We start from the raw sequence: 17,479 nt of genomic DNA on the forward strand, positions 1-17,479 counted from the left end.
TAAAGGGGATGAGGGCGCAGCCCTGCAACTGCTTGCACACAACAACACTACCACAACCACCGCTATCACCACTACTACCACCACCACTACCAAAACTACCACAACCACTGCCACCGCTATCATCACTACTACAACCACCACCACTACACCACCACTACCACAACCACCGCCACCGCTATCACCACTACTACCACAACCACCGCTATCACCACTACCACCAACACCACTACACCACCACCACTACCAAAAACAGACGAGGAACCCCCGTATAGCCTTAACAGACTGTTGGGGGAAAAGTTGTTCGCAAGCACCTATGAAGGCTGGAACAGTACACGAGGGGGTGGGTGGCCAGCACCACACCCGACCGCCTTTGTATCTCTAGTGGCAATGTTTGCTATACACCGCACCAGGTAATAATTTAAAGCTGAGTCGACCTCGAGGAGGCCCAGGACCGGTTCAAATAATCGTCACTGGTCTTGACCGTGAGCGGGAATCGAACTCGGGTCACCGGGTTCATAGTTCAGCGCGCTGACCGCAACACCACCGCTCCACCACCACCGCTACGCCTCTCCACTGGAGCTCTCTTTCTCACTCTCTCGGGGGGGGGTACTCGGTCTACTCTTCCACGCCAAGCAGATGACGTTGGGGGCGGGGGGGCGGTGGGGCGTATCCACACTGTAGCTCCACCGCACGCAACCTGCCGACGGAGTGACAGAGCCACGCTCGTTGAGAGCGACGCGCGACGAGGTTTCGGCTCAAACCGCGCTGAGCTGCGGCGTTGGGCACCGCGGGGGGCACGGGGATGGAGAGAGGCCGTTTCATCGGATGGACGTCTGTGAAAAAAGAGCTTTATAGCTTATCGGATTTCTCCGGTATAAATACTTCGTTCTGATGCCCGCCGTGACATCGCTGTCTGCCCAGGCATTGGGTCATCTCCACTCCCTTTGCCAGAAGAATCGATTAAATTAAAAACCTACGTCTTATAGGAATTATGTCAACGTATGACGTATTGTTATTTGATTTTTTAACTCAGTTTTTTGCGTTGGTCTTTTCATCTTGCATCTCCATTTACAGCGGCATTCAATGCATTAATCCTAGTGTCAGGGGCGCCACGGTGGCTAGGAGATGTTAACAACCTCGCCTGGTATACAGGAGGTTGTGGGTTCGATCCCCACCCTGATGCCTGCTGCTGTATATTTGGAATTTGCGTGTCTTTTTCCCCGTGGTGGTCGCGTGGATTTTTCTCCCCGGGTTTTCCCTCCAAATTTATAATCAACGTGCATTCAGAGGATTTGGCTGCTATGAATTTCCACGCGATAAGCCACTCCGTCGGGCTATCATTGGTGGCCAGGTCTCGTCTGATAAAGAGCTATAAAGCTAAGCGGGGCGTTACCTGGTAAAATAAAAATAAAGTACAAATATATGAGTTACTGCTGAGCTCTGTGCAACGTTGATGTCTCCAAACCGCCGCTGGAGCGACGGTGGCACTAATCCGCGTTTCATTCCGAAAGTTTTAATCCGCAGACCTCTGCTGGAACATTTCACTCTCACCACCTCCGTCGTTGTTGTTGTGATGTTTTTTTTTTCCGCTCTGTTGCAGGAGACGGCCGGCCGCCTGCTGTTATGATGTTTGATATTTACGATGTTTGATATTTACGATGTTTAAACCCTGCGCGTTGATTCGAGCTAACAACTGCTTTTGATGTCACCCGTGTTTAACTCTGCGCTTTGATTTGCTGCAGTCGAACATATTTGCCGCGATGTAATATTCACGACATTTAACCATGCCGTTACAATACGTTTACCGTATTCTACGGATTTACAAGACACACTTTGAAATATTTGATTTTAAAGCAACAGTTACAATATGGTAGGTTGCTCAGCCCGCGTGCCACTCATGCCACTGACCGCACAGGAGATGTTCCACCGGTACTGCGCATAAACTCAAGTGAAAAAAAACCTCATTGTTTTCGCTCGGAATGCGACGACGCACCGTGAAGCGCCGCTTGCCGGTACCGCCGCGGCGTTGAGCGCTGGTCTAGCCAGCACCACGCGCCCGGCCCGGCGCTGTGGGCTCATCGCCCGGGTTACCGTAGGGCCCCGTGGTCCGCCGCGTGGCCTGCGTCGCGTTAAACCCCGCGGGTGAAAAAAACGTCGTTGATTTTTTTTTTCAAAAATAACACGAAAAATCTCGTGTTGGGAGGGGAGGGGTGTGGTACATAATATATACATTTTTTTAATAAATGTGTCGTTAAACCCGCCACCACCCGACACAGCAAATTAGTAAGGGTTGTCACGTAAACAGCCGATTCGTTAAGCGATCTATCTGGCTGTCCGCATGATGATGCTGGTTGTAATTACTGGCGAAACGTCGCACTCAGATTGTAAATGTTGTGGATTTGCTCTCCCAACACACCGGTTAGTGCTGTACTAGTAACGAATTGGCATGCTCCATTTAAATTATTTATGCAATCTAACCCCAAAAAACCTATACTATGGATGATATTGGTCGCGAAAGCCAACTTCACGTTAAACGGGCGGGGGGGGGGGGTGGTAACATCGGTGAGTGGGACGGTCGGTATTTTAATCCATCCGGGCTAAGGCCCGTTGATGGGGAAAGACGCTGTGCGTCTGAGAGGCGGCACATTCGATGCAAGCGACGTCACCTGACCTTCTGCCGCGCCTTTCATCCGGGAGAATAACGGCGGTCATGTTTGATCAACTCCTGTTGGAAAATGAGACTTCAGGTCTCTCAATAATAGTAATAATAAATATATAATGCGAGTTGAACGCGCTGGCTTTCGCGACCAATATCATTCATAATAAAGGTTTTTGGGATAGATCGCGTAAGTGTAAATGTGTCGTAAACCGCCAGTAAGGTTTGTCACGCAAACAAAGCGCCGATTAGTGACTATGTCAGCCCACCGGTGTGTTGGAGAGTAAATCCACAACATTTACAATCTGATTAGTTCGACGTTTCGCTGGTAATTACATCAACCGGCATCATCGGGCGAACTGGCAGAATAGTGAAGCAATGCACCTGCTTCCCGTCTTAAATAGAGAAAGATGATGTCATCAAATTATTTATAATACGAGTTCACAGCCCTTTGTAAATCCACTGCCGGATGAAAGCCTTCCATCATGTGATGTGGATTCATGGGGAGTTGCTCAAGCATCCTGGGCTTAAAAGAAGAACATTGCGTTGAATATTGGAATTGAGTGTAAGAAACTAAGAAAAAGTATGTTTTTCAAAAAATATCAGACAAAATGTAACATTTAAATTCGTGTGTGCAAGTTGGTGCCACATAGAGCCAGTATCGTTCATTTAACCGCGAGATTAAATAAACCCGATGACATGTGTGAAACGCCGTTGCCTCTTTGATAAGAGTGACCTGGGACCCATATCTTAAACAGATGGCCATTTAACCCATAACATCTGTCAGTTCACCAGCATTAATTTTGAAGCAGGCCCTGATTCTGCTGATGAGACACCGTCCGGCGAAAACTGGTCCAGAATTTTGCCTGCATTTGAACCAATGCCGCTGGAATGTACGCACTCCCAGAAGGCCGTTGGGCAGATGGGAAATGTAAGAAATGATGTTTTTATATATATAAATGGGGAGAGAGACGGATACACAGTGTCGGCTAATCTATTTTTAAATCCTTTATATTAAGTTCACTTGCTTGCTTGCTTGCGCGCTTACGACCGTGCAAATCTTTCGGTCGTTTTTTAACCCACTTCCCGTGATCCAATCGAGCTGACATTCTGCACATAGACTCGTTGTGCGTGACAATTTATTTCCGTGAAAAAAAAAATTACAAAATTTTCCACTTTTTAGGAAAAAAAAAATTTGCATATTTAATTTAAAATACCAATGTGATAAAAATGAAACTCTTACTCAAGAAAAACAGAAATGAATAATAAAATAAAACCGATGCCACGCATATAAAGGATTTATAGTGAAAAACTTTCTTTTTACGGGTTAATTTTTTTTCTGCGTGGCAAGTGATTCGGTGATTTCGCCGCCGCGTTCCGCGTCGGCAGCGGCGCGCAATCACAAAAGCCAACCACCAAACGCTCAACGCGTTCGTAAAATAACAATGTGTGAGGCCTTAAAAGGAAACAGAATGTATAATGGGTGACAATTGGCGAAACTGCCCTCCCGCACGGCTCATGAAGCCGGGGCCATGTGTTTTTTTAATAGGCTGAAACTTTGCCTATTAAACGGTTTAAAGGCCACTACGCAGCTGTTATTGATGAATGAGTTGAGTTTTTCTCCACCACTTTGTCCATTAATAATCTCCACAACGACGCCAGTGATTTAATTCACTCCAATTTTGAGGATAAAAAACCTACGCACGTGTATATATATATTATTTACATTTAAAACAACCGCGACCAAATGTAAACTTCATTAAATTTTGACAAAGATTGAACCGGGCTAAAGCAAATAAGATTCAAATGTGGTTTAACACAGTTTTCTTTGGTTAGATCACGATCTAACCCAAAAAAAAACTGTATCTAACCTAAAAAAAACCTGTATTATGGAAGATTAAAATTTGCAATAAAAACTAAATATTCAATGCGAAAAAAATTATGTCATTTTCGGAAAGGAAAGTCATTAGCGGTGAGCTTACCTTCCCATAACAATCTTAAATTTTAAATGGATTAAAAAGTCAACTTTCTTGTTATTTATTTTGTTTACCACGTATCCTTCTCGTGCTATTCGTTGCACGCTGATGCACTTTATTTAGTGCTCGCGGTCACGATTTACTCTGCTCAGTCGGCGTTCGCCGCTGAGGGGGTGACGGGTTTCGTGTTTTCATTCCTGTTTGTTGAAATTCCTGTGTATTTCATTCCAGTTTTCATTCCTTTTTTCATTCCTGTTCGCTCCGTGCTCCCCCGGCACCGTTCCCCGCTACGATCACTGTGGGCGTGACGGGTTTCTTGTTTTCATTCCTGTTTGTTGAAATTCCTGTGTGTTTCATTCCAGTTTTCATTCCTTTTTTCATTCCTGTTCGCTCCGTGCTCCCCCGGCACCGTTCCCCGCTACGATCACTGTGGGCGTGACGTGTTTCTTGTTTTCATTCCTGTTTGTTGAAATTCCTGTGTATTTTATTCCAGTTTTCATTCCTTTTTTCATTCCTGTTCGCTCCGTTATCCTCCCGGCACCGTTTCCGTTCCCCGCCGCAATCACTGAGGGTGTGATGGGTTTCTTGTTTTCATTCCTATTTTCATTCACGTTCGTTCCATGCCCTCCGCCCCCTGCCCCGGTACCGTTCCCGCTCCGCTGTAATGTGCTAATTTATTTGATTTGTTTGAGGCAATCGCGAGGCGAATGGAGAAAATTTGCAACGGGGAAATTCGTGATGAAATGTTCACGGATTGCCTGAGGCATAGCCGGGTTATACGGTCAAAAAACAAACCGAATAATTCCGCACGGAGGTTTAAGCATCAAACGTTACTGCTGTCATCAAGGGGAGAAAAAAAAAGGAAACAGATGCGTCTCTCGGATTAAATATTCATCAGCACGTTAAATGAGGGTAATGCTGCATAATAATAATACTACTGAGGGCCACGCACAGCCGCCCAAAGCCAGCCACACGGGGCTCCGTGAGTTATTAACATTCCTCGCCGTTTACATTAAGAGTCAGATATTAGAATTGTCGCTCAGAGTTAAGTTGCCCCTCGACATTCGCTGGATTGTGAATGACTCCTCATGGAATCACGTGACGTCCACACAGCAACACTCAGCCTCCCCGTGTCCCCTCAGCTACAGCTCCTCCACACAACTACACTCAGCCTCCCCGTGTTCCGTCCCCTCGGCTACAGCTCTTCTGCACAGCGCCGTGAGTGAGTGAGTGAGGCTCGTGAGTGAGTGAGCTCGTGAGCGAGCGAGCGAGTGAGTGAGTGAGTGAGCTCGCGAGCGAGTGAGTGATCTCGTTCGCGAGCGAGCGTGTGAGTGAGTGCTCACGCTATCTCCTGGCGAGCGCAGCTTGTAGAAGGGCTGCACGTAGAACCACGAGCCCTCGTTGCCCGCGCCGTCGAGCGTCACGCGCATGGCGTTCTTCTCCAGCAGCGCCGGCAGCCGCTTGTTCACCGTCAGGTACTTGTTGCTCTTGATGTGCAGCAGCTGGGCGAGGCGCGGGCGGGCGGGAGAAGGAGTGGGACACACGCGTGGAAGAAGACGAGTAAGAACACACCCCCTTTACACCATTGGAACCTCATTTGGCAGTAAAAAATATGATGATTGGTTTTTTACCCTTCTATCTGGCAACAAAACTGACACCTTTTTTAACAAGGAGTCATGTTTACATAGACCACAATACCTGCGGTCATAATGCAAACAAAAAACATAACTCTGATAATGTGTGCACTGTCCTTGAAGTTGATTGGTCCACACCCGTGTGAGACTAGGCTCTAAAGAAAGCTGTCTCGGGTGTGGACCAATCAACTTCAAGGACAGTGCACATAATTAGAGTTATGTTTTTTGTTTGCATTATGACCGCAGGTATTGTGGTCTATGTAAACATGACTCCTTGTAAAAAAGGTGTCAGTTTTGTTGCCAGATAGAAGGGTAAAAAAACAATTATCATATTTTTTTACTGGCAAATGAGGTTCCAATGGTGAGGAGGAGGTTGTTAACAAGAATCAAGATTGACATCAAAGGGCAAAGTCGTCGATGCCACCTCCGTGCCTCCACGCTACCAACGTGGTCAACCGTCTGCCGGGTTTCGCGGCCGTTGCACCGCAGACACGTGACCGCCAAGATCTGCCCGAATAGCCTCCCACCAACTCTTCTCTTTGGCTCACACAGAGACCCCCCCACCCCCCATATACTCACACAGAGACCCATTGACTCACACAGATACCCATAGACTCACACAGAGACCCATTGACTCACACAGAGACCCATTGACTCACACAGATACCCATAGACTCACACAGAGACCCATTGACTCACGCAGAGACCCATAGACTCACACAGAGACCCATTGACTCACACAGAGACCCATAGACTCACACAGAGACCCATTGACTCACACAGAGACCCATTGACTCACACAGAGACCCATTGACTCACACAAATACCCATAGACTCACACAGAGACCCATTGACTCACGCAGAGACCCATAGACTCACACAGAGACCCATTGACTCACACAGAGACCCATAGACTCACACAGAGACCCATTGACTCACACAGAGACCCATTGACTCACACAGATACCCATAGACTCACAGAGAGACCCATAGACTCACACAGAGACCCATTGACTCACACAGAGACCCATTGACTCACACAGATACCCATAGACTCACACAGAGACCCATAGACTCACACAGAGACCCATTGACTCACACAGATACCCATAGACTCACAGAGATACCCATAGACTCACACAGAGACCCATAGACTCACAGAGATACCCATAGACTCACACAGATACCCATAGACTCACACAGAGACCCATTGACTCACACAGATACCCATAGACTCACAGAGATACCCATAGACTCACACAGAGACCCATAGACTCACACAGAGACCCATAGACTCACACAGAGACCCATTGACTCACAGAGAGACCCATAGACTCACACAGAGACCCATAGACTCACACAGAGACCCATTGACTCACACAGATACCCATAGACTCACAGAGAGAGCCATAGACTCACACAGAGACCCATTGACTCACACAGATACCCATAGACTCACAGAGAGACCCATAGACTCACACAGAGACCCATTGACTCACGCAGAGACCCATAGACTCACACAAAGACCCATTGACTCACACAGATACCCATAGACTCACAGAGAGACCCATAGACTCACACAGATACCCATAGACTCACACAGAGACCCATTGACTCACACAGATACCCATAGACTCACAGAGAGACCCATAGACTCACACAGAGACCCATAGACTCACACAGACACCCATTGACTCACAGAGAGACCCATAGACTCACACAGAGACCCATAGACTCACACAGAGACCCATTGACTCACACAGATACCCATAGACTCACAGAGAGACCCATAGACTCACACAGAGACCCATTGACTCACACAGATACCCATAGACTCACAGAGAGACCCATAGACTCACACAGAGACCCATTGACTCACACAGATACCCATAGACTCACAGAGAGACCCATAGACTCACACAGAGACCCATTGACTCACGCAGAGACCCATAGACTCACACATAGACCCATTGACTCACACAGATACCCAGATACTCACACAGAGACCCATTGACTCACACAAAGACCCATTGACTCACGCAGAATCTCCCAGACTCACACAGAAACCCATAGACTCAGACAGAGCCCCATTGACTCACACAGAGACCCATAGACTCACACTGACCCAGAGACTCACGCAGAGACCCATAGACTCACACAGAGACCCATTGACTCACGCAAAGTCTCCCATAGACTTACACCGAGACTCATAGACTCACACAGAGACCCATTGACTCACACAGAGACCCATTGACTCACGCAGAGTCTCCCATAGACTCACACAGAGACCCATAGACTCACACAGAGACCCATAGACTCACACAGAGACCCGTAGACCCACCCAGAGTCTCCCTTAGACTCACACAGAGACCCATAGACACACACAAAGACCCATAGACTCACACAGAGACCCAGAGACTCACACAGGGAGCACCCCAAAGGTCTCCAACCATATTCTCTTATGTCGTGGGGAGCAAGGGGGTGCCTTGCCAAAGCTCCGAGTTGGGGCCCCTGTGACAACCACCATGAACTTTGTTTTCAACAACAGTATTGGGACCCCACCTGACAGCAAAAAAAAAAATGATAGCTCAACGAAGTGGCTTATCACCGTGCGGAAGAGTAGACCAAACGCCCTCTGGAGATCACTCTGGCAGAGAGAGCACCTTCCGCCCATAGTGCGACGGGGGGCGGGGGGGGGAGCAGACAGATTGGCGAATGGGCGGTGGAGGTAGGAGGTTTATGTTCGGTGAATGCATTTAATTTGCTGTCACCTAAACACCCGTTAAGCCACGCGATCGACTGTGTGGAGGAGGGCGGTAGGTTAGGGCGCTGGGTAAATCTGCGTTGCTGGCCTTGAGGGCGGTTTTTGTTGTTGCTGTTGTTGTTTCGTTTAACAGAATAAATCTGAAGCTGAATCGACAATCGAATTTGCGAGCAGCGGGGGTGTGAAATTGCCGCTCTCATTTCAAAGCCCCCCGGGACCTGGCCGCTCCGAGACTTGATGAGATTATTTGCAACGTCACATCGCCTTCAACCCTCCCTCCCTCCCCCGCCACTGACTCTGAACGGCAAACATCGCGGCGGTTTCAAACACGGGAGGAGCTGTGTGGATCGTAAATGAAACACGTAGCCAAACTTTGGTGGATGGGTTAGATTTTTTTAAATCCTTTATATTAAGTTCACTTGCTTGCTTGCTTTGCGCGCTTACGACCGTGCAAATCTTTCGGTCGTTTTTTAACCCACTTCCCGTGATCCAATCGAGCTGACATTTTGCACACAGACTCGTTGTGCGTGACAATTTATTTTCGTGAAAAATGTTTTCCAAAAATTTTACACTGTTTAGGAAAAAATAAATTATATTTAATTACCAATTGCTTAATGGTGGCAGCCATTCATCTGACCCATAGGTGGCAGCCATCTCAAGCCAGATGACGAGAGGACTCTAGCCGCCACGCATATAAAGGATTTATAGTGAAAAACTTAGTTTTTACGGGTTAATTTTTTCCGTGGTTCATTAATGTACGGTGCGGCCAACAAAGTTACGATCGAAAAAAAAAATCATTGCAACCGGGTCCTGTCCGGGTTTCAGTAAACGGAGCGGCGGACGTTACACGCAAAGTGCTTGGCTACGAATGAACCACGATATCTCGCTGAATTGGTCAAGGAGCATAAACGACGATCACGCGAACTCTCCGCTCATCCTCGCAGCGTCGAGCAAAGACGGCGCTCACCGCATCATCGCCCGGCGCTTTCAGATGCGCTGCTTCTGCGGCCGTCTGGAACGCTCTTCCTTCCGATATTAGGAAGCCACTGGAGCTATGGCACTTTTAAATCATCGAGATTGACAAACTAATTTCTTTAGAACTGCTTTTCGTGTTTAGTTTGCTGACCTTCCCCCGCACCTCCGATTCGCACGGTTGGCTAAGTAAGGTGCGAAGGAAGTTCAACGTACATAAATACAAATGATCATACCTAGGCCAATATTTAGCGGATGAATGGAATTCTGGAACACGTCCCGGATGTCTTCACGCTTTCCGTCCGAAGGTGGCGTTAACGATACACGCGGAGGGAGAGCGAGTTTTATTTATTCGTTATTTTCACATACTCTCTTGACTGCAAACACAACCGCTTAATAATTTTGTTCCAACTCTAAGGACAATATCGACGAGCAGATCGGGGTTCCAATTCCCAGGCACCGCGCGGGAGGAGTTGAGTGTTCTCCACCGTTAACGAGATGCGTTCAGCGGGGAACGGAATTGGGAGGTCGATTCTTGTTTGTGTAAAAAAGAAAAAAAGGTCAAAGTGATTTCCTGCCGCTCAAGGGACGAGCCGATGGCTTGGTGGCCGTCTCAGAGGTGAGATGTTAACTACCTCGCCTGGTATACAGGAGGTCGTGGGTTCGACCCCGACACTGACGCCTGCTGCTGTATATTAACTACCTCGCCTGGTATACAGGAGGTCGTGGGTTCCATCCCGACCCTGACGCCTGCTGTATATTAACTACCTCGCCTGGTATACAGGAGGTCGTGGGTTCCATCCCGACCCTGACGCCTGCTGTATATTAACTACCTCGCCTGGTACACAGGAGGTCGTGGGTTCCATCCCGACCCTGACGCCTGCTGTATATTTGGAGTTTGCGTGTCTCTCTCTCTCTCCCCGTTGTCGCGAGGATTTTTCTTTGGGGTCCTCCGGGTTTTTCTCTCCACATTTAGAAACGTGCGTTTTAGAATATTTGGCTGCTATACATTTCCACCCGACGATAAGCCACTTCGTTGAGCTATATAGCTCCATAGTTTCAGCTATATAACTCAGTGGGCCTGACCTGCAATTAAAAAAGAATAGTAGATAAAAAAAATATCTCCCGCTCACGGCTCTCTGAGATACCAGTGGAAATTCCGCATTTCCATCGGACACAGCCACCATCAACTTCCCCGCAAAGTGATCCGTTATTTTATCGACCCGCCCACCGCGGGTGATGATGTGCCGAGTCGACCTTTCGATCGCTCGCCACTCGCTCGCTCAACCGCTGGAGCAACCCGACCAGGTTTTGCGAACCGCAGGCCTCAACGAAAATACAATTCCTTGAATCCCCCACGGGGACCTCACGCCACAAGAGATCAGAGAGAGGCCGCCACAAGGCAATGATCTCTGATAATGGAATCGTCGCACGGCCGCTCGTGACCCCCCTGGTCCTGCCCCGTACGCGCGTGTGTACGCAGCCAGCCGTGCCAATCGGAGAGGCGCGGGGGAAGGACAGCGAACTGAAGACGAAAGGCAGTTCTCAAGAAATTATCTAAAAACGCAGAGCTCTCGATGGCTTCCGAATGTCGGTAGGGAGAGCGTTCCAAGACAAACACAGGTGCACGGTTTGAATTCAGCGGCCGCCCTGATTAATACTGCGGCGTTTGTAAACCCTGGACAAGAGTGCCGATCGAGGTCGAGCGGAGAAAGCCCGACAGTCACGGAGTGGATCGTGACGTCGTCGCTCACAGAAGTTTAGCGTTTAACAACCGCCCAAAATTTCTTTAGCAGTGACCCATGTCGTGCTCCCCCCGTCCCCCCCACCGCCCCCCCACCACCCCCCACCACTCCGATGACCCCATGACCCCGTGCCCCCCCTCCCCCCCCACCTGCACGACGTTGCCGTACTGGATGACGGTCCCCAGCAGCTTCCGGTTCTCCGTCTCGTTTTGCTTTTTCTCCAGCTCGGCGGCGTGCTGCGTGCGCACACACACAAAAGACAAAGGACCCCCGCGTAGCCTTCAACGCGCTGTCAGGGGGCAAGTGGTGCTCCGGGAGTAGCACCGACGATGGAGGCTCGCAAGGTCACGTGCGGAGGCGGCCTGGCCAGCAACACGCCCGGCCGCCTTTGTCTCCCCGGTGGTGATGTTCAATTCGCATTGCGCAAGGTACTCGTTCAAGGCCGATTCGACCTAAGAGAGGCCGAGAACCGGTGCGGTGAACGAGAATCGAACTCGGGCTGCCGGGTTCCGAGCGCGACGCGCTGTTCGCTGCACCACCACTCCAAAGACGAAGATCCCCCTTATAGCCTTAACATACTGTAGGGGCAAGTGCTGTTAGTGAGCACCGATGAAGGTCGGCACGGCGCACGAAGGGGTGGGGGGCCAACACCACGCCCGGGCCGCCTTTGTCTCCCCGGTGCCGATGTTTACACACCGCACTAGGTACTTATTTAAGGCTGAGTCGACCTAGGGGTACAGATAATCGTCACTGGTGTTGGCCATAAGCGGGGAATTATAATCGGTTGGCCGGGTTCGTAGTGCTCACCGCCACAGCTCCCCACACACTCGCGCACACACGCACAATAAATAAACAAAAGCGTAAACACGGACATACACACACAATTAAACAGTCAACTACATTACCATGCAAGTGGGTACATAAACAAGAGCGTGGTGGGGGGAGGGGGGTAAACGTTCCCGTTTAATTAAAATTCAGAATCAGAATCTTTTTTTTAGAAGGCAGGAGGTGGAATCCGATGATCGATGAAGCTATTTTGTCACAGATGTCCAGTAAGGGGGGGGGGGGGCGGGGGGGGGGGGTCAGCAAGTTACAAAAACACACAATCCCAAAATAATCACCAATGCAGAGTACCAACCATCATCATCAGCAGCATCAGCAGGTATCAAGCAGCACCGTCCCTCCTCATCATCATCATCACCAGCAGCAGTGGCGGTCACGGAGGCATTTCGAAAGCCATCCTAATTTCTGTCAAAGTCGGCCGTCCGCTTGGGAATCGCTAACAGACAATTAGCGAGTTGGGGAGTGGGGGGGGAGTGGGGGGGGGGGCGGCTCGTGTGAGTGTCCGCGGCCATAAGACGAGCGATGATGAGGCCACCCGACCTCCGGTCGACCTCCGAGGATGGCCGTCTTCAGGTGGAACCGTCACAGCACGATAGCTGTATCACTTGATACGGCAATCGTGCTGTGACGATTCCACCTGAAGACGGAAGCTTGTGTTGCCTCCGAAACGTCGTGATTTTTTCTTTAATTTTTTTTTTTATTAAGTTTTAATTTTTTACCTACGTGACTTTTACCGAAAAAAACCTAAGAATATGATTCCTTGCAGTCACGAAAGCTTCAAATCTAGAAGCTATTAGCACCGTCCGTGCGGTGATCCACCAACCCTCGGTCGTCTCCACGGTGCCCGATCACGGGCCACGTGCGGCGAAGCCAAACCACCGCTGCCCCGGTGGACATCCGGCTCGGTTTTTAGCGTTCACCGGGCGAGAACCCAAGAGACCAAGACATCGGGTCTCACTTGCGCTACAGCACCGCTAGAGTTCCGCTCACGACAATCACCATCATCATCACCACAATCACCACCATCATCTTTACACACAATCACCATCATCATCACCACAATTACCACCATCATCATCACCACAATTACCATCATCATCACCAATATCACCATCATCATCTTCACCACATTTACCATCATCTTCACCACAATCACCATCATCATCACCAGAATCACCATCATCTTCACCACAATCACCATTCACATCTTCACCACAATCACCATCATCATCACCACAATCACCATCATCATCTTCACCACAATCACCATCATCATCACCACAATCACCATCATCATCTTCACCACAATCACCATCATCACCACAATCACCATCATCATCACCACAATCACCATCATCACCACAATCACCATCATCATCATCACCACAATCACCATCATCATCACCACAATTACCATCATCTTCACCACAATCAACATCATCATCACCACAATCACCATCATCACCATGATCATCTTCACCAGAATCACCATCATCTTCACCACAATCACCATTATCATCATCACCACAATCACCATCATCATCTTCACCACAATCACCATCATCATCACCACAATCACCATCATCATCATCATCACCACAATCACCATCATCATCTTCACCACAATCACCATCATCATCACCACAATCACCATCATCATCACCACAATCACCATCATCACCACAATCACCATCATCATCATCACCACAATCACCATCATCATCACCACAATCACCATCATCACCACAATCACCATCATCATCATCACCACAATCACCATCATCATCACCACAATTACCATCATCATCACCACAATCACCATCATCATCACCACCACAATCACCATCATCATCACCACAATCACCATCATCATCATCATCACCACAATCACCATCATCATCACCACAATCACCATCATCATCTTCACCACAATCACCATCATCATCTTCACCACAATCACGATCATCATCACCACAATCACCTTCATCATCTTCACCACAATCACCATCACCACAATCACCATCATCATCTTCACCACAATCACCACCATCATCATCACCACAATCACCATCATCACCACAATTACCATTATCATTTTCACTACAATCACCGTCATCATCAGCACAATCACCATCATCATCACCACAATCACCATCATCATCTTCACCACAATCACCATCATCATCACCACAATCACCATTCACATCTTCACCACAATCACCATCATCTTCACCACAATCACCATTATCATCATCATCACCACAATCACCATCATCATCACCACAATCACCATCATCATCTTCACCACAATCACCATCATCATCACCACAATCACCATTCACATCTTCACCACAATCACCATCATCATCACCACAATCACCATCATCATCTTCACCACAATCACCATCATCATCACCACAATCACCATCATCATCTTCACCACAATCACCATCATCACCACAATCACCATCATCATCACCACAATCACCATCATCACCACAATCACCATCATCATCATCACCACAATCACCATCATCATCACCACAATTACCATCATCTTCACCACAATCAACATCATCATCACCACAATCACCATCATCATCACCACAATCACCATCATCATCACCACAATCACCATCATCATCACCACCACAATCACCATCATCATCACCACAATCACCATCATCATCATCATCATCACCACAATCACCATCATCAGCACCACAATCACCATCATCTTCACCACAATCACCATCATCATCTTCACCACAATCACGATCATCATCACCACAATCACCATCATCATCTTCACCACAATCACCATCACCACAATCACCATCATCATCTTCACCACAATCACCACCATCATCATCACCACAATCACCATCATCATCACCACAATTACCATTATCATTTTCACTACAATCACCGTCATCATCAGCACAATCACCATCATCATCACCACAATCACCATCATCATCGTCACCACATTTACCATCATCATCTTCACCACAATCACCATCATCATCACCACAATCACCATCATCCTCACCACAATCACCATCATCACCACCATCATCGTCATCTTGCCTTGAAGCAAAGGCAAGACACGAATCAACATCGTGGGTTCAGAGATGTTGGCTGCTAGAAAGGTCCACGCGATAAGCCACTTCTTTGTGGCCAAGTCGCTTCTGGGCATTACCTGGGAAAATGAATAAAATAAAGTTAAAATGTAGCATTCATTCGTGACCTGGGTATGTATTGCAAACCGTACGACTGTTAAAACGAAATCTGCGCCTCAACTTTCCTGGCTGGCTGCTGGCTGAGCTCCTCTCCACCGAAGCTAGCTGGGTAACTGGCTCAACGGGATGTTCCGTGAGGCAAACAAAGACTGAGTTGAAACTGTGGAATTAGAAGTTCAGAGGACGTTTAACAATAACGATAATAACCACACCAGAGACGCGAGAGTAACTAGTACAGGAGACTGACCACGGTTCATTTAAAACTCAACTCACGGTTTTTGTTAATGTGTGCCCCTATGAACGCAATTATTTATCCAGAATATTTTTTACATCCTGGGGGGGGACATTTTTAATTACAATAATGATGATACCCTCAAGGTACATGTCATGTTTCCACCTTATATTATCTTGGCATCACGCGAGGACTGTGAAAAGCGCGTGAACACGACGACAGCCACCCCCCCCCCATCTTTTGCGTTCCGCTGCAGGAGCGACGGGTTCTCTACGAAGCGTAAATAAAATAAAATCAACATCAAAATAAAGCAATATCCCCTTCGTGCAGACAAGTACCCAAGTCGGCAAGAGGCGTGTGGAAGCCGGGACTTGCGATTCATTTTTATTTCCACCCACGCTGATGGCATTTCCGGAACTCTCTGTTTCCCAGCTTCACCAAGACCCCCCCCCCCATCACCCCCCCCCGCCTCCCGGTGAGGTTTAATGTATTTTTATTCTGCTCATGACAACTCAATGTGATGCCCGACGCCACGGAATTGCAGATTTGCAACAGACATCAAGTCGAGAAGGAACGCAGCACGAGTGAATCAGAGACAGTAATATAATACTTTACGAGTCATTTGTATATTTATATATGGTCTTAATGCGATATACGCAATAATCTCGATGCCGTACAGGTAGAACTCTTTGTCTTCTTGGTTCTTTCGGCAAAGTCACGTAGAAGGGAAAAAAATTAAATAATAAAAATAAAACATAATAAAATAATTCTCACGACGTTTCGGCCACAACGCAAGCAGCCGTCCTCAGGTGAAGAATTATTTAATTATGTTTTATTTTTATTATTTTATTATTTCCCTTCTACGTGACTTTACCGAAAGAACCAAGAAGAGGAATCCCTGCAGTCACGAAAGCTTTAAATCGAAATAGAACTCTTTGTATCAAATGTTAAAATAATAACGATTCGAGCAAGCCTCACTCTGATGCTCATGAGCCACCGTGGGTCAAAAACGGTCCAGGATGTTTGCTTGTCCTGATTCAATGCTGCTGAAAATTCTGCACTGCCCAAGAGGAACGGCCGTGTGACCAATGGGATGTGTAAGACATTTTTATTTTATTTTGTACGTGGAGAGACGAATGCGTGCACGAGATAAAATTGCTTGCCGTTATTTCATTATCATCGGGATAATCTAAACTAATTTGTAGAGTGCCTGAAATCAAGGCGCTTGACGTAGCTTGCACGACGGCGACAGAATGGAATGATGTCGCTTGTAGGGACGGAGGTACAATGATTGAGGAATGAGTGACAGCGATAGAGGAGTGCTTGGGGGGTCACGGAAGAGTGGGGGAGAGACGGGAAGGAGTGGAGGGGCGAGGGAAGAGGAAGAGAATGGGCGATGGAGGAGAGGTGAGGGT

The 17,479-nt window shown here is 47.9% G+C and overlaps 1 protein-coding gene across 1 annotated transcript in view; it reads right to left on the minus strand.

The window, feature by feature from the left end:
• Positions 1-17,479, minus strand: part of LOC144731165 (inositol 1,4,5-trisphosphate-gated calcium channel ITPR1-like) — a 233,752-nt gene that overhangs the window by 139,292 nt on the left and 76,981 nt on the right. Inside the window, exons 4-5 of the mRNA XM_078612129.1 lie at positions 11,897-11,983; positions 5,976-6,134 (exon numbers count right to left, since the gene is read on the minus strand). Of these exons, the coding sequence (XP_078468255.1) occupies positions 5,976-6,134; positions 11,897-11,983 (246 nt within the window). The remainder of the gene's footprint in view (positions 1-5,975; positions 6,135-11,896; positions 11,984-17,479) is intronic.

Source organism: Lampetra planeri, chromosome 38 (assembly GCF_965212315.1).
Source record: "Lampetra planeri chromosome 38, kcLamPlan1.2.h2, whole genome shotgun sequence".
NCBI classification, from domain to species: Eukaryota; Metazoa; Chordata; class Hyperoartia; order Petromyzontiformes; family Petromyzontidae; genus Lampetra; species Lampetra planeri.